This window comes from Sciurus carolinensis, chromosome 16, assembly GCF_902686445.1.
Source record: "Sciurus carolinensis chromosome 16, mSciCar1.2, whole genome shotgun sequence".
Taxonomy (NCBI): Eukaryota; Metazoa; Chordata; class Mammalia; order Rodentia; family Sciuridae; genus Sciurus; species Sciurus carolinensis.
Window position 1 is genome coordinate 26,248,198 of NC_062228.1, and position 21,475 is coordinate 26,269,672.

Sequence of the window (21,475 nt, forward strand, 5' to 3'; positions counted from 1 at the left end):
CTTTGTTGCTCAGGTTGATACTGGGATCAGGCGAATTTCCCACCTCAGCTTCCCAAATAGCTGGGACAGTAGGGGCACTACCATGCCCAGCTTCTGAGAGCTTTCTGATAAGACATCCTGTCCTCCTTCTAAGCCCAGATGTCCCAGCCCCAGGAAGCCCCCTCTGGCTTCCTCCCCCACTCTTAGCCTCCTTCTCTTAGCGAGAAAGCAGGAGAATGTTGTGACCACAAGTAGGGGCCAGACAGGCTGGCTTCAATTCCCAACTCTGCCAGTCACCACCTGTGTGATCTCGTGCCAGTCACTTAACTTCTCCAAGTCCATTTTGTCAACTGTTAAATGCGGCCCGCAAAGCACTTAGTGCATTGCCTTCCACTTAAATATAGGAAGTGCCCACTCAATCAAGCTGTGTAGGCCTTTCTACTCTCAGTTCCTTTATTCTTAGGCACACTTTTTCTTATGTTTATGAAATCAGGATTAAATGTACAATTGGTGGACGAGAAGTTGTAATTAAGTTGCTGGGGTGAGTTACCATCCACAGCATCCTGGGCTGGAAGAACACTGTTTCTGGTTTGCACCAGCCGGGCCCACCAGTCTCTCCCATTGGATGGGAACCCTCTAGAGGCAGGGATGGCATCTTGTCTGTGCCACCCCAGCACCCAGCACAGAGCTGGCCCAGGCAAAGGCTGCAAATGTTTGCTGGGTCACATTGTTGGATGGACTTGCTCACCAGGAAATGGGGTCAGGAATAAAACCCACTTTATTCCCTTTTATATGTTTCAGCATGTTCCCTAGAGCTGACTAGTGTCCCTTCTCATCCAGACCAAGACTCTAGCATCCTGCTGTGAGTCTTGGGCAAATCTATCTTTTCTCTGGCATTTGGAGGGGATTCTGGTGCTGTAGAATGTGGCCCAGGAACCCCAGGAGGCTCTGTGAATGGCCTCCCAAGATTCAAGCCAACAGGTACTGTCGGCTGAGCTGTAGGAAAGCACTTCTGCACGAAATGGCAGAAGGCTGGGTACATCTTCACCAGGCCCCTGAGGAAGAAGAGGCTCCGTGATGTGTTGACTCCTTCCTGTCCATTCCTCCCCAGGCTCCAGTCTTCTGCTCTGTTGTCAGCAGAGCCTATACGTTTGCACAGAGAGATGGCACCGTGGTTCCTCACCTCCGTGTAAGGGCAATGACTGTCACCTCCACCCCTGAAAGAAATTAAAATCAGCCTCCGGTCTAAAAGGCAGGTTCTGCAGATCAAACCACTTGCAACCCACCTTCGTATTTATTACCCAAAGTTAAGCAGAAAGACCATGATTCAGGGAAATAATTTCTTCTACAAAAGTTGAGCACTGTGCCAAGTGCTGGGACTAGAGACCTAGGTTCTGGGTTTGGCCCAAGACTGACTATCTGTTTGATCTGGGCCTCTTTTTCTATCTGTGAAATAGGCAGCATTGGTTCAGCTCACTCACTAGGGTGCTTGTGAGGCCCAGAGAAAAAGCTAGTTCAGATGATAATGTGTTCTGAGCAGTATAACACAGGGTCCAAAACTGAGGGGCTAGTGTTATTCTCCAAGTTCCTACCTCTTGAGCCCTGGCCTCCATATATACTGGTACAGTGAGGGCTTCGGAAAGAGGCACCAACAGATCTCTTTCTAACACCCTTCCTTTCTCCTGTGACTCAAATTCGGGATCTGAAGTGAAGGGGGGTTGGGGGTGGGGCTGCAAGCAAGGAACAGGTGCACAAGGAAAACCCAATTCCCAGGCCTGCCCTTGCACTTCAGCCCTGGCTGGGCTTGAGGCTTCGACCTTGACATTCCTACCCGAGGTCTCCAAACATCCTTCTCTAGTTCTGCAGTGGTCCTTCAGGAGTTGACAGGGACAGGCAAGGGTAAGAGTCATCCAGTGATCCTGACCCTCTGCCAGCCTCTGTAACCAACACACACACACACACACACACACACACACACACACACAAGTGCATATAGGAAGCATTAGGTTTATTTCTAGTCTGGCTGAACTTCTGGGGAGATGCCTTCTGTCCCGCTGGGGAACCTGAGGTGGCACATTTCAGCAGTCCCAGGGTTGGCCTCCTCTTCATAGATTAATGCCAGGGAGTCAGGTAGTTGATGCGACTGTGGGGAGAAAGGGGTGATGTGGAAAACTCCAGTCTGTTTTTCTCCAGGTCTTTCCCCAAAATCCAACTTCTTACTCTCAATTCTCTGAAAACAGTTTCCACCCAGCCTCTGTGTGGCCCAATAGCCTGATAGCTCCCTATTTCCTTTAATATATTTTTGGCTGTTCTTGGTTTTCAAATTTGTCCCCCTCACCTCATTCTTTTCCCAAGACCCCCCAAATATGAACTGCTTCTCTCATTTTTCAGTCATTTAACGAACCTACTCTGTCAGGCATCATACAGTAGTCAAGAGCAGAAAGCTTTCCCCTGTGTGCATGGGGAGAGGAAGGGCAACTTTTCACCAATAATGAGAATGCAGCAGCCTGGACGCCATAAGCTAGGGATGCCTGGTGGTGACCAAATGGAGGGAGTGTGAGCTGGTGGGAGAGGCAGAGGCTCAGGGGAATGGAACAACCCGGGTGGCCTTCCAAGAGTGAGGATTTTTCCCGGCAGAGGAGGAAAGATCATCTAGGTGCTGAAACAGCACAAGAAAAGGTTTGGAAGAGTTTTGGGTTGTGCTGGTGGGTTTGGGGCATACCAAGGAGTCTGGTATTGCTGAAGTGCACAAAGCAGGGGTGGAGATGGCCATATTATGGTTGTCAATGGATTTTTTTTCTTAATTTAGTTTATTTATATGTGGTGCTGAGTATCGAACCCAGGGCCTCACACATGTCAGGCAAGCGCTCTACCACTGAGCCACAATTCCAGCCCGAGATGGCTATCTTATGAAGATACTAGAATATCTTGCGGCACTCCCCGTTCTCATTCCCATCTCTGAGTCTCAGCTCACGGGGGTGACCCCGTTGGAGCACCTGTTCCCTCCGTTCCTACTTGTCCACATCCAAGAAGGTAGATTCTTGGCCCTCCTTCTGTTTAGTTCTCCCAGGTAATGCTTTCCTCTTCTGGGCCAATCCTGACGGCATATGAGCTCCTTTCCACGCCCACCCCAACCCCCCGGGAGCTGAGCTGAGCGAAGCAGATAGAGATCCCTTTTTCGCTGGTCCCAGACCGTGGAGGGCAGAGGGATCTGAGCGTGGGCGGAACACCCTCCTCTGGTCTTGCCCGCCAGAGCTGCCTGACCGGGGCGTGGCCGGCTGCGGGCAGGGGCGTGGCCGTTCCCCTACCTGTAGTTGGAGCCGAAGCGCCGGAACGCGTTCCTGCGAAAGGACGCGGAGGGTGAGCTGCAGGTGCAGAGGGGACCGCTCACCGCCCGCAAACCGAAATGATTACATTGCCCTTCATCCCACTTAACACCTCTACTCCGAAAGGGTGAAGTTGCCAGAGATGACAAGGTGCTCCGTTTGGTAGGAATTCATTTCGAAATCACAATTTTCGTATGCTGTATTTGAACCAATTAATATTTCCCGGGCTTCACATTTTCAAGGGCCATTGGGCCCTTGTGTGTGCTAGAAAAGGGGCTAAGATCCCACCCTCTGTCCTCCAGGTATGACGTCCTGGGGCTCGTGGCCTCACTTACAGGGAGTCGAAAGGCAGGGGCTTCTGTCCGTAGCGGTCTAGACTGGGGTTCTGGTTCACGCAGTACTGGGGCGGGCCACAGGAATGGGGGCGCTGGTCAACCCGGGAGCTCCGACACCCACCCAGCCCCCCACGGCGTTCCCTACTGCAGATCTTAGCCCTGGAGACTGAAAGAACTTGCGCTCCTCCCTTCCTCCCTTTCCCTATCCCTCGAATCTCCTCTGCGTTAGTCACCCCCACCAGGACCCCTGGGGACCGGTCAGCGAGCATCTTCCTTACCCTCCAGTTCTGAGTCACATCCGGCTTCAAATACCGTACTGCGTAGCCGCTGAACCTCTCCACTGAGGAAAGAGCCCACTTTGGACGCCCCACCCACTCCCACAAGCCCCGCCTTTCCTCATCCAAGCCCCGCCCACAGAGCAAGCCGCCACGACCGCCCAGCCCAACCAAAGCCTCCCCCAGTTCCAGAACCAGCTCAGCATTCCGTCCCAGTCCGGTTGCTCCACCTGGCCTGGCTTTGGCCCCCTGCTACTTCCCCAAGATGAGCGCCGCCTCCAAGTCCCTCAGCTGGTCTCTGTCGCGCTTGCCGGAGGAGCCCCAGTTGCTCCCCAGCTCCCCTCCCTGTTCCTGAGGTTGCCCGCCTCAGCCGGTGGTCCTCTACCCCTGTTACAGCAATGACCCAAGTGCCCCGCAATCTCCCCCAGCTCTAGGGCATCATCTGCAGCTGGGAGACTAACCCCCGTTGTTCAGGCAGGGCAACTTGAACTCCCCGGCCGTGGACACGAAGTGGGACCAGTCCTCGATGGCGCGCGTGAAGGAGGGCCAGTCGATCCGGTTTATGCCTGGTACAATGGGCACCAGCTTTCCCTCGCGGTACTTGCAGTGGAGCTTCTGGCCAGTTGGCGTGATGTCCTGCTAGGGTTTAGGGGGTCAGGATTACAGCAGTCGAAGCAGGAACTTGGGTCGGGGGGTGTGATATCGGATCACCTCATAGCCCTGAGCTGACACTTGACCCATCTGACCCAGTGTGTGCTTGAAGTTGGAGACCCAGATTGGGTGGTGATGGTGGGGCCCCAGACAGGTAACTGAGGACATGCTTAGGGAGTAGAGTCCAGAGGTGCTTGGGACTGGGTGTAGGCTTGTGCCTCTGTGCAAACCCAGGCTTAGAGGTAACGCTCACCAAGCAATGCAGAGGTTGGTTGGGGATCCCCAGGAGTGTGAAGTGGGCGTTGTCAAATTCATCTGTTGAAAGAAGATAGAGGGAGAAGAGAGGTTTTTTCACTATCAGTCCCAGATTCATGCAAGAGAGATTTGTGCTTTAAATTTTTTTTTGGAGATACTGGATAGTTTTTAAACATCTAAAATAAAACAGTATCTTTAGTTTCACCTCTTATGATATAATAAACTCCCATATAGGTAAAAGATTTCAGTGCAAAAAAAAAAAAAAAAAAAAAAAAAAGAAACCATAGAAATACTAGAAGAAAAAGTGGGAAAATTTCTCTAAATTTGGGTGGGAAAGGCCTAATTCTAACTAAAATGCCAGAAACTTAAAAGATCAACAACTTTGACTACATAAAAATAAATTTCCACATAGCAAAAACAGAAAAGAAGCCAAAAGGCAAATGGGAAATGGTTTCTACTAGTTTTACAGATGAAAGGCAATTTCCCTAATATTGAAAGAGCATAAATTAAGACAGGAAAAAAAGAAAAGAAAAGAAAAGAAAAATGGGTAAACAATGCATAGGCCATTTACACCCAAATATAAGAATTAAAAATGACCCTAAGCACGAAAAGATGCTGAGCCTCATTCATAATAAGATGACTGTACATCCAAACTACACAAAGACACCAGGGCGTGGGGTGCAGCCTGACCTTTGCGGCAGTAGGTGCTGGACTGGCTGTGCTCGTCTGAGAGGCAGGCCTTGACAGAGTCCATGTCCATGCGGCGCAGGGTGGGCAGGGCTGGATGGTAGAGCTGCTGCTTCACACTGGCCAGCTGTTTGCGCTGCCGAGGTATCGGGAGCAGGATGGCCGGGGATGCATACAGGTGGGTGGAACCATCGTCCCACGGCACCAGGTCAATGATGCGGGCCATGGCTGGGGAGAAAAGCAGGTAAAGGGGCTCACCCTGGGCTTATGCCTGTCACACAACCTTCCGTGCAGGAAGACAATCTTAGCCTGTGCTGATGTGTCTACTTGTCAAGTGTTAATTGAGCACCTACTATTTCCAGGTAATTTTTCAGGGTTCCCACATGTAGTGGCAGGGACACTCAACACACATGCACACACTCACACATGGCCACACATGTGTGCACACACACACACACAGGCTGCAAGGTCAGTGTCGGGTGTGCCTGTTTGGAGAGACTAGAATTGGGGAATTCAAGGAATGGTCTAGAAGAGGTGGTGTTTGAATCTATTGAAGAGTAAACAGGAAAAGGTGAAGCAAGTGGATTCAGAATGTGACTCAGAATGCTGTATGACCCTAGGTGACCAATCCTGTATTTCCTTAGCTAAGGTGTCTGGCATTTACCCAAAATTTTACAGAGAGACATGGAACCGAAGAGAGACGTGACATGCATGAACTAGAAAATCATTGCTGGCTACCTAGTGACCCCCCCACCTTAAATAGCAGATATTTCCAGAAGCCCCTTTCAGTCATTTACACTTTAGTGAAAATTTGTTGACTTAGCTCGCTTTCTCTCAGTGAGAGTTGAGGCAAGAGCTAGGTGGGCCCTGAGGAGAGAGGATAGTGGACCACAGAGACGGCATGGTGACACAGCATAGGAAGTTGCCTCAGGAGCTGGGGAAGGGCAGGGAAGTGGAAGTTAGAGGAAGGCAGAGAGGGTACCCCACTTTTGACCCACCGACAGCAACTACCTCATCTGCAGGGCACAGGCCCGGGTGCACAGGCTTATAAGGACTCTCTGCTCTTCTGACTGCTCAGTGGGCAGGAGAGGAGAGGAGGTGGGCCAGGCCTTGTAGACAGCAGAATAAGGAAACATTGTGCAGAGACAACGCCCACTCCAGCCTGATTGTGAGGACGCTGCTCCTTGGCAACCACAGGCTCTGAGAAGGGCCCGCTGCCAGGGTCCCTGTGTCTGGGCACGTCCTTTCAGCCTTCCTGAAGGTTATGCTCTCCCGGCTTCAGCACAAGGGAAATGTCAGAGAGGGAGCTGGGACTCCCTGGAGCGACCAGGCCAGGGCAGATCAAGGATGACTGCTGAGCCCACCCCAGGCTGTGTGACCCTGGACTAGTTACTGTCTCTCTCTGGACCTCAAGGCTTCTGCCTGTATTGGGCAAGGATTCTAGGCTCTGCATTAGGGGTATCCAGGAGCTGGGAGGGCTCTCTGCTTCCTGCACACTACAGTGCAGGAAAGGTGCTGTCTGCCAGCCCTTTGCCCTCTAGGGTGGAGATTAGCTGTGACCAGTATCCAGGGTCATTGTGGGGATCAGGGAGAGTGGTGGCCTCAGCAGGTCAGGGATTAGCAGGTGATACTCCACCCCCAGCGACCTGTAGAGGTGCAGGTTTCCTCCCTCCCAGGAAGGCCAGGCTGTGAGTGCCCGAGCCCAGCACCCAAAAGCCCTGGGGCTAGGACCCCCAGGCTGAGGAAAGCAGGTAGAGCCGATCTAATTTGCATATATTAGCATATGCTTTGCATATGTTGCCTAGGTTCTGAACCTGAGGGGTCTTGAACCCGACTTAGATTTGTGCAGGATTTGGTTCACTGTTGCTCCCACCTCACCCTCTTTAGAGACCCCAGAGCAGCATCCCCAAATCTTTCTTCTAACGGGAAACTCCCAGAGTTCACTTCCCTCACCACCATGAACCCAATTTTTTGACTCTTCTATAGCTATAAAAAAAGAAATTAAGAAAGTACATCAACGGCTGGGGAGATAGCTCAGTTGGTAGAGTGCTTGCCTTGCAAGCACAAGGTCCTGGGTTCAATCCCCAGCACCACAAAGGAAAAAAAGAGAAAGTACATCAAAATATAATTTAACCAGTAGTGATTTAAAAATTGAGACTTCCCTATAAGCACTACCCAATTCAAGACATGGGCTACTCCTTTGCAAAACAGTCAAGCAGTTTCTTAAAAGTGAAACCATCAATTTACAGTGTGTTTGGGTCGTGTGGAAGATTCTACCCTCAGGGATTGTCCCAAGAGAAGTGAAAGTCTATGTCCACACAGAAGCTTGCGTGCCAATGTTTCATAGCAACGTGATTTGTAGCCAAAAAGTAGACATAAGCCCAGTGTCCACAGACTGGTGAGTTGATAGGCCCACTGCAGTATGCCTGTACCATGGAAATGCTCCTGGGTAGTAAAAAGAAGGGAAGTTACGTCTCCAAGATGCATGAACCCCCCAAACAGGCTACAGGAATGAAATCAGTCTCAAAAAGCCCTACATTTTCCCCTCTAGTACTGGGGATGGAACCCAAGGGCATTTTACCTCTGAGCTACATCCCCAATTCTTTTTATCTTTTATTTTGAAATAAGGTCTCATTAAATTGCCGAGGCTGGCCTTGAACTTGGGACCCTCCCGCCTCAGCCTCTGAAGTCCCTAAGATCACAGTCGTGATCCACGGCATCCAACAAACCTCACATGTTATAAGATCCGCTTACATAAAATGTCCAGATGAGGCAAATGCAGACACAGAAAGCAGATTCGTGCTGCCTGGGCTGGCGTGGGGAGTGGAGAGAGACTGTCAGCCAGGACCTGGGCTCTAATGGGGAGATGGAAATGTCCTAACTCTAGATGGTGGAGATAATTGCACAGTTTAATTTACTAAAACTCATTGACAGACATGCACATCACAGATGCATTTTATGGTATATATATAAATTCTTTCTCAATAAAGTCATTTTAAGAACAACTACCAGCATAAAAGAAAGCAAGAAATGGGGTGCTGTGACTTTTTGGAAACTTCCACTCACATCCCCCTTTTTGAATCATGACCCCTAACCCGAGAAGCAACCATTCCTCTGTCTTGGAGCGTAACAGCTGCTTTTCTTTATGATATTATTAGGTACATTTGCAGCCATAGGCACATCAGGTTATTCACCCCTTGAACTTTTGTATACGTGGACCATTGGAGTGTCTCTCTCCACACACACACAAACAAACACACACACATACATAAGCACACTTTATCACCTCTGTACTTAACAAATCCGAAATCATTTTTTTCCCCTCAAAACTCTTCCTCCTATAACCCCCAGGCTCCCATTTTTGGTAAAACTGCCCAGTTGCCCAAGCTTAACCAACACCTCCCTTTCTCTCCTCCTATCTTTATTGCCACCAGCCTAGTCCAAGCCCTGTCATCTGTCCCCATCAGGCCTGAGGCAAGGGTGACCGTCACTGGGTGTGCAGGTCACCACTCACAAGCCCAGGCAGGCTCTTGCTGCGGAAGTCCGACTGGAAGTGCCCTGAGGAGGATCTCTGGACTCTGCAGCCTGGCGTGTTTATAGGTGTCCCGGGATTTGTCCTTGCCAGCAGAAAGAACATTCTCCCGTGCCCCTGGCCTTGGGAGGGGGTGCACATCAGAAGTCTTGAAGCCCTCACTGGAGGGGGGAAATCGGGGGGTCACCTAGTCACAGATTAGCTTGTCCCTCTTCAGGCTTGAATGTCCCCACCCGTCCCTGCTCCTACATCTGCCCTCTAGACAACAGCCACACACATTCTGCTCAATCCCTGTTGGGGCTGGGGCTGCATGTGTGTGTCCCCCAGAACCCATATGCTGAAACCTAATCTCCAGGCCCTAGTGGTGAGCGGTGGGGCCTCTGGGAGGGATTGGGCCCCGGGGCTGCACCCTCGTGATGGGACTGGGCCCCCCTAAAAGAGGCGGGAGAGGGCTTGCTCACCTCTTCTGTCAGGGGCTGCGTGGAAGGCATCATCTTGGAGAACAAACTCTTACCAGACACCAAATCTGCTGCCCCCTCGACCTCTGACCTCTAGAACTGGGAGCCATGCCTTCCTGTGGTTTGTAAATACCGGTCTACGGAGTTCTGCTCAGCAGCTGGAATCAGCTCAGGCGAGGGCGACCATGCTCCATCAACCAAACCCGCGGAGGCCGAGAGGCCCTGTGGGGTCTCACCCCGCCTGCTTCCCAACCTCAGCTCTCCCCACCCCTCCAGACCACTGAGCTGCACGTCCCCTGTGCCCTTTCTGTCCCTCAGGACTCATTCTAGCCTGGGGACTTTCCTCCTGGCAGTGTCTCTGGTTGGAGCACCGCCCCTCTGATCTTTCCCGGTAGGATCGTCTTGCTTTTCTTGTCTCAGCTCAAATATGGATCTGCTTCTTCCTGGAGGCTTCCTACCAGGTCCCTTCACAACATACGTCTCTGTCCTCTTGGTTTCTTTGGTGGCTCTTGGCATACTTTGCAATATTTCTTAATTTGCCCTTCGTTTTCTTCCCCGCCTCCTCCCTGCAATGTGACCTCCGAGGCCAGGCCCTGGGTCTGTCCTGTTCAACACACCAGGGTTGGCACTGCCCAGTGGGCAGGAAGAGCTCCCCAAATGTCGCACGTGGTCAAGTCCCTGCCTGCCCTTTGCTGGGCGTTCATTGACCCCATCTGCCACCCAGGTCCTGCCTCCTCTCTGAGGCCCTCTTCCCTGGGGCCCTGTTCCTTGGACCCCTTTGGGCTCCAGCTCCGTTCAGACCTGATGCAGTTGTTATTCACCAGTCTTCTTCGGATCCTGTGATGGTTGATTCTGGGTGTCAACTGGACTGATTAGGGATGCCAAGGGAATTGGTAAAGCCCACTTCTGGGTGTGTCTGTGAGGATGTTTCCAAAGAGGATTGGCATGTGGGTCAGTGAACTAAGTGGAGAAGACGTACCCTCACTGTGGGGGCACCGTCCAATCGACTCGGGCCTGAATGGAACAGGGAAGAGAGGAGGGGCAAATTCTCTCTGGTTCTTCCTCCCGGAGTGGGGGTGTCTTCTCTTGCTGCTGCCCTTGGACACCAGACTCCAGGTTCTTCGGCCCTTCAACTCTGGTACTTGCATAAGCCACTTTCTACAGTCTCCCTGAGACGGAGGCCTCTGACTAGGCCTGTACCTTTGGCCTCTCTGGTTCCGAGGCTTCTTAATCTATTGGCTCAGTTTCTCTGGAGAACTCTGACTGATGCAGATTTGGACTAAAGTCTCAATCCTGGACCCTGGTCATTCTGGCAGGTCTCAAGCTATTGAAGAGCCAGCAGGAAGCTCTCACTGGGGCTGGGAAGCAGGGGTACGCCTGCTCCTGCTGACTGAGTCAACGAATTCCTGCCACCCCGAGGAGTCTCCCAGAACCACACGGGGCTCCCAGTTATTATTCTCCTAGCAGCTAGTCAGAGTGTGGTTTGGCCAAGGTATAAGGGGAGTTAGGCCCTGGTACCTGGGCAGGTTCTCTGGCAACCCCTACGGCCCCCAATCTTGGCCCAGGTCCCTGCTGAACACTTGGGGATTGCTGTTGGCTTCCTGGGCATCAATCACCTCTCTTCCACCCCACCCCCGCTTTGGTACCTGCTAATCCTTTGCACACGGCCCAGCCACCGCCAGTTAATCCCCCTGTGCCTCAGAGGCCCGTTGCGAGTGGCAGCGAGAAGGTGATTCCTGGCTGGCGGTTGGCATCTGAGCAGGTAATTCAGGATGAGGTGGCGGCTTGGTGGGTGTCCACATGATCAGCTCCTAACAAGGCATTTAATCAGGCTGAAAAAGACAGGGCTTTCCTCCCTCCCACTTCCCTCTTCCTCTGCAGGGCTGAAACTTTAGCGTGAGTAAAAAAGCCGATTTCTGGACCCCCCTGGAAGGTTCTGGGGGAATCTAGCAATCTGGATTTTCACCAGCTTCCCAGAAGATACTGAAAATGCTGGTAATCCCAACACCATGGTTCCCTGGGCTGCCACTCCTAGGTCCCTGCCTGGCCTGAGCCTCCCATAAAGTGGAATCAGCAGGGATGTGGCAGCAAGATGGGCGGGGGTGGGGCTGCCAACACCCCATCCAGGAGGAAATGGCAGGGTCTAGGGGAAGAAGGAAACGGGCTTCCAGATTCATTTCCAGAAGATTCACACCAAGCCAGGGTAGTTGCCTGCTGAGAAAGGACCTGCAGGTCCGGCCCCTAGACCAAAAGAGTTGACCAAGAGAGGCCAACTCTTTTTTTTTTTTTTTTCTTTTAACTTAATAATATGAAACATATGTATTGAATATCTACTATGTGCCAGATACAGTTCTAGGTGCTGGGGACATGGCAAGGAGCGTATCTTCTAAAGGGTGGTACAGATAATAAGCAAGAATTCAAAAAGTTACAGGTGCCGCAAATGGAGAAATAAGAACTTTTGGTTCTTTTTGTCCTCATTTCAAGTCCTATGTAATCTAAAGTTATATTTGCTTGGAAAAAAACATGAGGCTTTGCATAACATAGACACTAAAATAAAGAAAAAAGAAAGAAAGAAAAGAAAGAAAAGAAAATCAAAGACAAGAAAAGGAACTGAGTTGCACCCTCTCGTTTTACAAATGAGGCAGAGAGCCAAGGGTCTTGCCTCACGTTGGGGAGCAGCTTCAGGCAAAAAACTGTTCTTGTTATCAAGTGAAGTTCCGGCTTTGCTTTTTTTATTTTGCAGTACAGGGGACTTAAATCGGAGGCAAAGACTTTACCACTGAGCCATGTCCCCCACACTTTATTTTTTAAATTTTATTTAATTTTTTTTTGTACATGTATATAGGGTAATAATGTCTGTCTCATTCTACTGTCCTTCCCATCCCCACCGCCCCACCCCTCCCCTCACCGCCCTCTGCACAATCCAGAGTTCCTTCATTCTTCCCTACCCACCCCCCCTACGGATCAGCATCCGCTTATCAAAGAAAAATTCGGCAGAAAAGGCCAACTCTTGGCAATGTCTATCCCCCTGGGGAAGATGTGGGGCAGCTGAAATTGGGCAAACTCAGCTTGGTCACTCTCAGGAATGACCTTTGACCTGTTTGTGCTCCATGATGAAAATACTGACCTTGCTGGACTGAGGTGTCATAGGGATGGATGTGGTTGGGGGTAGGGGTGCAGCACTTTGCTCACGTCTGGCTCTGGAGCTGCCTGTGGCTGCGGTGGAATCTGTGGTCCTAAACATGTGACCTTGAACTATCCCCATCTGGAAAATCACTATGTCCACACACTCTACCCAACAGGGACCCAGAAGACAAGAGGGGTGATACCTGGCCAGAGTTCACCTGTTTAGAGACTGAGCTGACTCCTTACCCAGAGCTGGGTCCCCACCTTCTCATGAGAGAAGCCAGGCTGCTGAGGCCAGAGCAGGGACAGAGGTCAGGGTGGTGTGGCCAAGGGCACTGGGGAGCTGAGCGCTGGGGAGGGGATCCTGGGCCTGGGTCTGCCCTTTCTAGCCTGGGGCCAGGGTCCCTGTCAGAGAGGGGCAGAGAGGCATGGCCTTGTGCAGGCTGGCATCCAGCATGGCCTTGACAGGGGCCATCCAGGACTGGGAGTTGGTGCATTGACCTGTATGGTGGTGACCGGGCCAGGCCATCCTGCAGGGATGCAATCACACGGTCCCAGGTGCTTCTCATTCACTGAAGGCAATAGACTCAGAGGCTGAACGTGGGAATCCCAATCCTTGTAAACCATAAAACTGGCATTTTATCTTAAAAATTAAAAAACCGGCCAGATGCAGTGGCACACACCTGTAATCCCAGCAGTTTGGGAGACTGAGGCAGGAGGTTCTCAGCCTCAGCAAAAATGAGGTGCTAAGCAACTCAGGGAGACCCTGAATAAAATACAAAATAGGGCTGGGGAGGTGGCTTGGTGGTTGAGTGCCCCTGAGTTCCCTCCCTGGTACAACAACCCCCCCAAAAAATTTAAAAATCATAAACATCAGTTAATGTTATCTTAAACAGAACAGATGTTCCATTCATATGTTAATCACAAAGCATATTTTTATTTGTTATGACTATGCAGTACATGATATTCCATATTGGCATTTTCACTAGACACCACCCAGTAGCCATAGGCAACATTCACGAAGCCCTGGGCTTGTGCTGGTCCCTGTTCTGAGTACGATGCACTTATCAATTCATTTATCCTCACAATCTACCTATGAGGTAGGTACTATCAATGCACTTTCTTTTTTTGTTTTATTTTTATTTTTATTTTTTGGTACCAGGGATTGAACCCAAGGATGCTTAACCGTTGAACCACATCCCCAGCTGCCCTCTTTTTTAAAAATCTTTAATTTTGAGACAGGGTCTTGCTAAGTTGCTGAGGGCCTCACTAAATTTCTGAGGCTGGCTTTGAATTTGTGATCCTTTTGCCTCAGTCTCCCAAGGTGTCCATGTGCCCATTTTACAGGCAAGCAAACTAAGGCACAGAGAGACTAACTGATCTGCTCATGACTCCGCTCCCTGTACAACTTCGCTTGTTATTTCTAACAGATTTGCTTCTTTCTTTCTAATGGTCCCTATATTCCAATATTGAATTTCTCATAATTTACCCCCACGTGCTCCTCTTGCGAATGAAGACTTAGGTAATTTCCAATAACCAGTCTTCTTCTGATGGATATTTGTGTATTTTTCATCTTTTGCCATAACACTGTTGCAACCAGCCTCTTTATGCACATTTACTCATGGCCTTGAGTAATTCCGTAAGGTAACTATCTGGAGAAAGAATTGCAGGAATATTTTTAAGGATGATGAGCAGAAAAGCAAATGTGTATCCCATAAAAGTGGCCCATAGATGCTGGGAGCAACTGCGAGCACTCAGGTTGGCCTAAAGACTGTCTCTTACAGGTGTCAGGATGCTGGGCTGGGTCCAGAAGGTGCTGCCTCAGCCCCCGGGAACTCCTCAGAAGATCAAGATGGAGGAGGAAGAGGAGGAGGAAGAAGCAGAACTGGAGTCGGAGCTGGAGCTGGAACCAGAGGTAAGACCAGTGCCAGAGTGTCAAACAGCCACGGAGGAGGCTGAGCCAAAGGGTGCCTCCCCAGGGAGAAGCAGAGAGTGAGGAGGGGCAGGCTGGCTTCTGGCTGTGCAGGGACTTGCTAGCATGAGTCACCTGCTCCCCAAGGACCTTCTACAACAGAGAAAGGTGGGGTCAGAAGGAAACACGGTGAACACTCAGGCCCAAAGAGTGGACGGTGCTTGCCTAAGGCTGTTTCTGTAAAAGGCTAGATAGTGACTAGTTTAGGCTTTGTGGGTTACACCATCTCTGTTACTCATTTCTGCCATTGCAGTGTGAAAACAGCTGTGCATAATGCATCAACAAATGAGCATGACTGTGTTCCAATAAAACTTTATTTACAAGATCAAGCGATAGTCTTGATATGGCGCACAGGCCATATTTTACCAACCTCCTAGAGTCTAGAGCAGAGCCACTCCAAGTAGCCAGCCAATGAACTATTTGTTATCAGTCCAAGATGACTTTAGGAACTTGACCCAGAATGTAGATCTACTGTGTAGCTTAGTACACTGCCTAGTTCGGTTGGTGTCTGTTTTGTAGTGAGACTTTCTCGATTAAGAAGGAGGGAGTTAATATACATCCTGGTGCAACTTTTTAATCATCATGAACCCAAAACAATTTGCACACTGGCACTGACTGGTTCATGTCCCACAGATTGAGGGGAGTTTCTCTAGAATTTTCCTTCAAGCATATCAAAGCTTGCCAGTTCTGCATTCCATTCGCTCAGGAGCCTGATGACAAGTAATTTAGCAACTCAGCTAAATGGAATTGATTTAGCTTCTAATTGATGCTGGGCCCTTAGCTCTACCCTTCTGAAAGGGTCAATAAATGTGTCAGGCTGAGAACTATGGGAGATTGGAAGCTGGTTGGGGGATGCTTCCTAGACAGAGGTTGGGGCAGAATCTTCAGTGTGGGAGATGGAGAGATGGGTCACTCCTGGCAGAGAAAAGGCCATTACTGCAGTACTGCAGGGCGTGTCTAGGAAATAGCTGTAGGGTTTGTGTGTGTGTATGTGTATGTGTGTGCATGCATGTGCGTAGTGTGTCTTTGGTGTTATATCTGTGTGCACACATATTTGCAACTTGGGCATGTTTGCCATTGTCTGTGAACATCTATATGTATGTATACATGCAGATATGTTCATATGTGTACATATGTATTAGTGTATTTGTGGTTCCATGTTTTTGTATGACATGCTACTGTGTGTAAGCATGATTTTGAGTATGAGAACGTATTCATGTGTTTGTTCATGTATATACCTTTGGGTTTTTATATATATATGTGTATATTTCCATATTTGCCTTTCTCTATGTATATACACATACTCTGTGTGAACATGTATGTTCATGTGTGCTACAGATGTGCAAGCATACATGTATATATGCACGTTTGTACCTCCATGCAAATATGAGCATGTACATATGCTTGTTGATGTGACTGAGCATGTGTATATGTTTATACTTGCTTCTGTGTCTTTATATGTGCAAATGTATCTGTGTGTACATGCACATGTCTGTATTTCTGCACTGGCAGGTTTATATATATGAGTGTGTGTGCCTGAGTGCATGTGTGCATATGCACATGGTTGCATGTGCATGTGTGTGTGTTGAAGCATGCAGTGTATATATGCATGAATGTGCATGTGCATAGAGTATATTTGTACATGTGTTCATGTGTGTATTCATTTATCTTGTAGGTGTATGTGTATGTGTTTATGTTACTGGATGATGCATGTGTGTACACATTCATATCTGTACATATATAAAATTCATGTAAGTGTGTGTGCACACTTGTGTGTGTGTGTGTATGCTTGCACGTTTGTCTGTGTGTGCATATAGGTGATGTAGTCGCAGGAGTTGTGGCTGTAGAGGCAGGTGAGAGGCAGATGACGGAGGCTGGACTCCACCCAGCTTCTAGAGAGGAGTGGAAAGTTCAGGCCAGAGGAGGGCGGGCTGGCTGGGTGAGGACCTCCTCTCGCTGTCCCTTTCCCTCAGCCTGTCCCCAGCTTTCATGACTCAACTGCTCCCTCTTCTCAGGCCACTGAAGTGGGGCAGCTTCTGTGGGGAGATGATAGGACGGAGAGGCTGGGAGTCTGGGAGGCCATCGCCGCCCCGGGTGAGGGTCCCCTGGGGCTAGGAGGAAGGGAGCCTCTGAGGCCACCAGAACTAATAGAGATGATCATGAGAAGAGAGTTGTTCAGTCCTTTGGGGGCTAGGGGTCCCTCGTGGGTGATCCAGGGGCTGCCCCTGTTTGAACCAAGCAGGTCCCAGGGCTTACATGGTCCTGTTTGAACCCTCCAGCCACTGGAAGAGCCCGTTGATGAGGAGCCAGTGACTGCGGCTGCCTCGAGTCTTGAGGGTGAGTGCTGGAAGCTGGGCCAGCAGCAGGGAAGCTGAGGTCTCCCTCAGAGCCTCGCAGTAGCCCATTTCACAGATGAGGAGACCAAGGCTCAGAGAGGTTCAGGGTGGGTTCGTGGAGAGTTTTCAGCTGAGCCAGGCTGGAACCCTGGCCTTTTGATCCCTAGGATTTCTCCTGTCCCATGCCTCTGACTTGCCCTCCCCAGCAGGGTAGAAATGGGCCTGTCCGAGGGCCCTGATCTAAAGAATGATGCTCCTCCTCTGCCCACAGCCCTCCAGGCTCAGGTTGCCGAGTTTCCTGACGTGAACAGGTACTGCACCCCCGTCGCCTCTCCCTAGGGCTGGCAGCTCCACTCCCTCCCAGGCTGGGAGCCACTGGGCGTGGGGGTGGGTAGTGGTGGGCACTGCATTCGGTCTGTAGTTATTCTTAGTCGCTAGGCAGAGGGTGGAGGGTCTCCTGAGTCAAATGGGCAATCATGACCTAGAGAGACGAAGGGGGAGAGAGCTGTAGTAATGGGTGCCCTCTTTATGGGAGCCAGAAGTATCTCAGGGGTGAGGTGCCTTTGCCCCAGAGCCAGAGAGTCTTATTCTCCCAGTGAAGCCAGAAATCTAGGCTTGTGCATGGAATCTCCTGAATGGCTCAGACATATAAGCCCATGATGCTTGTCTAACCAGGCAGCTCTGGGTCTGGGGCTGGCTCAGGAGGGGGTCTGGGACCCTCGTGTGTAGGTTGGTCAGCCCAGGCCTCCAGGGATACGCCCCACAGGAAACCTGGCCCTTCTGTCGCAGGGACATGGAGAGAGGCTGGCTCTGCCGTACTCAGCAACTTGTGGGTGGGCTCCAGGCACTTTCTAGAGAAGAATAGAGGCTCAGGAGGGAGGTGATATGTGTGAAGTCTCATGGTGCAGACGGGGGTCTGATTCAAGTCAAGTCCCTTGGGATACTATGACCTGTCACTTGGACCCTGGGGCAGGTGTTGAGGGTGAATGGTGTCTCTGTCCCCTGGCAGTCCCAGCGGTTGGGTGCTGACTTGGCTCAGGAAGGGCATGGAGAAGGTGGTACCACAGCCCGCCTGCAGCAGCAGGGCAGCCCCCACCGCTGCCGGCACAGAGGCCCCAGCTCAGGTACTGCCAGGGCTGGAGGAGGAGGTGGGGTCCGCGGGGGCAGCTGCCAGGGCTCCCTGCCATGTTGCCTGTCTGTCCCTGGCAGGCCGGAGCACAGATCCTTGGACACTGTGGTACTGGGAACGCAGGTGAGACCAGGAAGCAGGGTGGCTTTTCAGGGTGGAAGCTGAGGGCCTGTTGGGATGGGCCCTGCCCCTGGGGAGGGACCTCCTGGGCCAGGGCTTCTCACTGCCTGGGCTCCAGCCTGGGTGTGAGTGGCCCCTTGGTGCCTGCGTGAGGCTGACCTGGGGCTCTGGGCAGGTCCCTTGCAGTTGTCCATCTTCCTTCCTCCCTCCCTCTCTTCTTCCTTCTTTCCCTCCCTTCCCTCCCTTCCTTCCTTCCTTCCTTCCTTTTATTTTTATTGATTTTACGGTTTTATTTGAAAATTGTTAATGCATTTAAATGTTTGAAATTGAATTTATTTCTGAACTGCTACATACAAATTCAAGGTCTGCATACCAATGAGGTGCCACGTGCTGTCCCAGTGCATATGCACACGTTGTCCCCTCAGACACTTGCCATTCCTTCGGAGTGACAGGGAGCACTCTGGACCCCTTCCCTAGCTCCTCGAGGTGGGCGGTGCCTGTCGCTGGTTGTCCTGCCGCCCAGACCTCCTTCCTCCAGCCACTTGGCACCCAGACAGCCTCCCCCCACCTCCCCCGGCCTCCCGGGCCTCCCTCCCTGCCTTTCTCTGTTTTCTGACCCCACAGGATCTTCAGATGGACCCAGTGAGGCTCCCAGGGACCAGGACGCCAAGTGAGTGCCTGTCAGCGACACTTGTAGTGTGTTGTGGGACGGGCAGTGTGACCAGAGTTTAGCATCCTGTGTTCAGGAGCAGAGTCCCCTGTCACCTCCGTGTGTGACTTCCAGCATGCCTCTCACCTCTTCTAGACCTCAATTTTGTCATCCATAGAATGGGGACAAGGTCCAGCCGCTGCTCAGTGGGTAGTGCTGCTCAGTAGACACCGTGGTGGGGGACACCTTCTGGGAAGGGGGAGGGGGTGCGGAAAAGCTCCACACAGACCAGTTTCACGCAGGTGGGCTCGGATGGAGCCTGGAAGCAGGGCTTGAACCACCAGGACGGGGGACCCTGGGGTCCTCGGCTGTTCAGCCTCACGGGTGGCAACGGCGTTTGGCATCTCAGAGCTGACGGGTGTGGGCAGGTGGCTGCTTCATCCCAGGGCAGCGGGACAGGTGAGGGTTGTGGCGATCTGGGGAACCCGTGCCGACCAGGAGGGACCCCAATCAGGTCCGGCTGCTTCTAGCTGCAGGCCCAGTGTGGCAAGAGCCTCTGGTGATTTTTTTTAAAGTTTTATTTAATTCATTAACAAAGTAACTAGCAGAAATGACAAAGCTGGATAGAAAACTTGAAGAACTAGTGTTACCGAAAGTTCAGTCCTTATTCCCTATGCCAATTCAATAACTTGGACACAGTTTTGAGAAAAGGGAAAATAAAGATTATTGCCTTGCTGGCAGAGGAGAAACACAGGGCACTCCTGTCCCCAGAAGCTGTGACTCTGCCCATCAGGAGGAGCAGGGGACTCTTAAAGAGGTGATTCAGACTGTATTTCATGTGTTCTCTGTTGGAGTTGCAGTAATTTACCTGTTAATTTGGGAGAGTCATTTCTGAGATCTTCTGCTACCATCCCCAAAGTCTGAATTACCTCATTCCTATGGTGGGTGTGTACTCAAGGCTGGTGTTTTAAGAAAAGCTAGAGATACAGATTTTTATGTACAATCTATAGTTTTTTAGATGTTGCTGCTTTCAGGACACTGTGGGTCCCCAAAGTGAGCCTGAAACTTCCAGTTTCCAGTTTTTCCTGGAAATTCAATCATGCACTCAACTCCAGTCACCCTTCACTCATTCCTTCAGTGGACCCATTGAGGGCAGGGACTTTTGTCCCGGTCACTGCAGAACGTCTGGTGCCCAGCATGGCATCTGGCATAGACCGAGGACTCAGCACACAGGGGACACATAACTAGATGAATGAGTGGACAGAGAACTTACCAGGCTTCTCTTTATTTCTTCTTCCTCTTCCTCCCCTCTCCTTTCCCTGTTTTTCCCCTCCCTCCCCTTCTTCTTCCTCTCCTCCTCCTCCTCCTTCATTTCTTTCTCCTCCTTCTCCTTCTTTTTCCTCTTCAGACAAGAGTAAGATTTATTCAAGTGAGAAGAAAAGAAACAGCTCTCACCAGGCAAGAGGGAACCTGAGAGCAGGTTACCAATCAGCTAGTCTAGGGATGAATGTAGCTACCTGGTAGGCCACTGGTCACTATCTGTGCTGAACAGGTATTGGAAGAGTGCCCAGCTTTCTTTAGGGCCATACCTGGGGAAGAATTGTGCTGGTAACATGGAGCTTCCCTTAAGAGGGTGGGCCTTTCTGGAGACCAGATAGTTCTGGGACCCAATATTTGAGCCTGGGACCAGCTACATAATTGATGTAAAATAAAAATGCAGGGCCTCTTTAAAAATGTTTAAGAATTTTCAGATTATAGCAATAGTGCATTAAACACAAAACTTCTAAGTATAGGGCGCCCTGTGACCACACAGTTCACACTCCCATGAAGCCCGTCCTATCTATCCCAGTCATAAGCCTCCCACCCCAGGCTGCATCCGGAGCCCCAGGCAGCTCCCACTCCTCCCTGCTGCCCCAGGAGACCACAGCTGGGTCAGGTGGTTCAGAGCCTGGTCCAGCCCTGGATCAGAAGTTGAGGTTGGCATCTTTCCCCACCACCTTGGTCACTTTGAGAGCATCCAGTACAAGATCCCACTGGACAGGACAGGAGCCCAGGACCAGGAAGTGCTGGTGGGCAGTCAGGAGAGTGAGCCTGGCCCCTTCCTTAGTTAGCTGATGTGTCTGACCATTGGCCTCTCCATAGGCCCAGCCCATGGCTACTCCGGTGGCTGGAGCAGAATCTGGAGAAAGTGCTACCTCAGCCTCCCAAACCCCCCAAGGTGAGTGGACTGCAGGAGGAACCTCAGCTGGCCACCTGGGAGGATTTGGGAGCCCAAGGGGTGGGGCCTGACTACTCCAGAAGGTTATCCCCCAGGGGCCTGAGGTGACCCCCTCCTGGAAGCATCCTGAATAGGGGGAGTCACTGCCCCGGTGCCATGGGGGTACTTGGGTGCATGATAGAGCCCTCCACGCTGGCCTCAGGTCAGGGACAGCTGGCCAGGATGGGGCGTGTGCAGAGCTTTCACCAACGACCTTGCTTCCCGCCTCCCGTCCAGGGCTGGACTGCCGAGCCTGTAGATGCCGCCTTGGACCCAGGTAGAGAGGGACCCGGGAGGGGCTACTGGGGTAGTTATCAGCTGGGCTGGGGGATGGGGCACCCCAGGGGAGACCCTCAGCCTTCACCCGGGTGAGAGAGGGGTTCAGGGC

General features: G+C 51.2%; 2 protein-coding genes across 8 annotated transcripts in view; one reads left to right on the plus strand and one right to left on the minus strand.

The window, feature by feature from the left end:
* Positions 1–30: 30 nt before the first annotated feature.
* On the minus strand, positions 31–6,629 carry Tepp (testis, prostate and placenta expressed). Of its 7 annotated transcripts, XM_047527308.1 has the most exons (9): positions 6,520–6,629; positions 5,512–5,736; positions 4,820–4,881; positions 4,377–4,554; positions 3,919–3,980; positions 3,641–3,705; positions 3,288–3,320; positions 2,043–2,122; positions 1,076–1,196 (listed from the first exon to the last, which is right to left on the minus strand). In XM_047527308.1, the coding sequence occupies exons 2-8, from the start codon at positions 5,732–5,734 to the stop codon at positions 2,092–2,094; spliced, it is 654 nt and encodes a 217-aa protein (XP_047383264.1). In that variant the 5' UTR covers positions 5,735–5,736; positions 6,520–6,629; the 3' UTR covers positions 1,076–1,196; positions 2,043–2,091. The 7 variants fall into 7 exon arrangements, with proteins under 7 accessions (XP_047383260.1, XP_047383259.1, XP_047383262.1 ...); XM_047527304.1 differs by lacking the exon at positions 3,641–3,705 and having other exon boundaries at positions 31–1,196; positions 4,377–4,551; XM_047527303.1 differs by lacking the exon at positions 3,641–3,705 and having other exon boundaries at positions 31–1,196.
* Positions 3,311–21,475, plus strand: part of Cngb1 (cyclic nucleotide gated channel subunit beta 1) — a 72,382-nt gene continuing 54,217 nt past the window's right edge. The window contains exons 1-9 of the mRNA XM_047527157.1: positions 3,311–3,467; positions 14,409–14,539; positions 16,876–16,933; positions 17,204–17,243; positions 17,942–18,056; positions 18,142–18,184; positions 18,806–18,851; positions 20,973–21,048; positions 21,325–21,364. Of these exons, the coding sequence (XP_047383113.1) occupies positions 14,417–14,539; positions 16,876–16,933; positions 17,204–17,243; positions 17,942–18,056; positions 18,142–18,184; positions 18,806–18,851; positions 20,973–21,048; positions 21,325–21,364 (541 nt within the window). The 5' untranslated portion in view covers positions 3,311–3,467; positions 14,409–14,416. The remainder of the gene's footprint in view (positions 3,468–14,408; positions 14,540–16,875; positions 16,934–17,203; positions 17,244–17,941; positions 18,057–18,141; positions 18,185–18,805; positions 18,852–20,972; positions 21,049–21,324; positions 21,365–21,475) is intronic.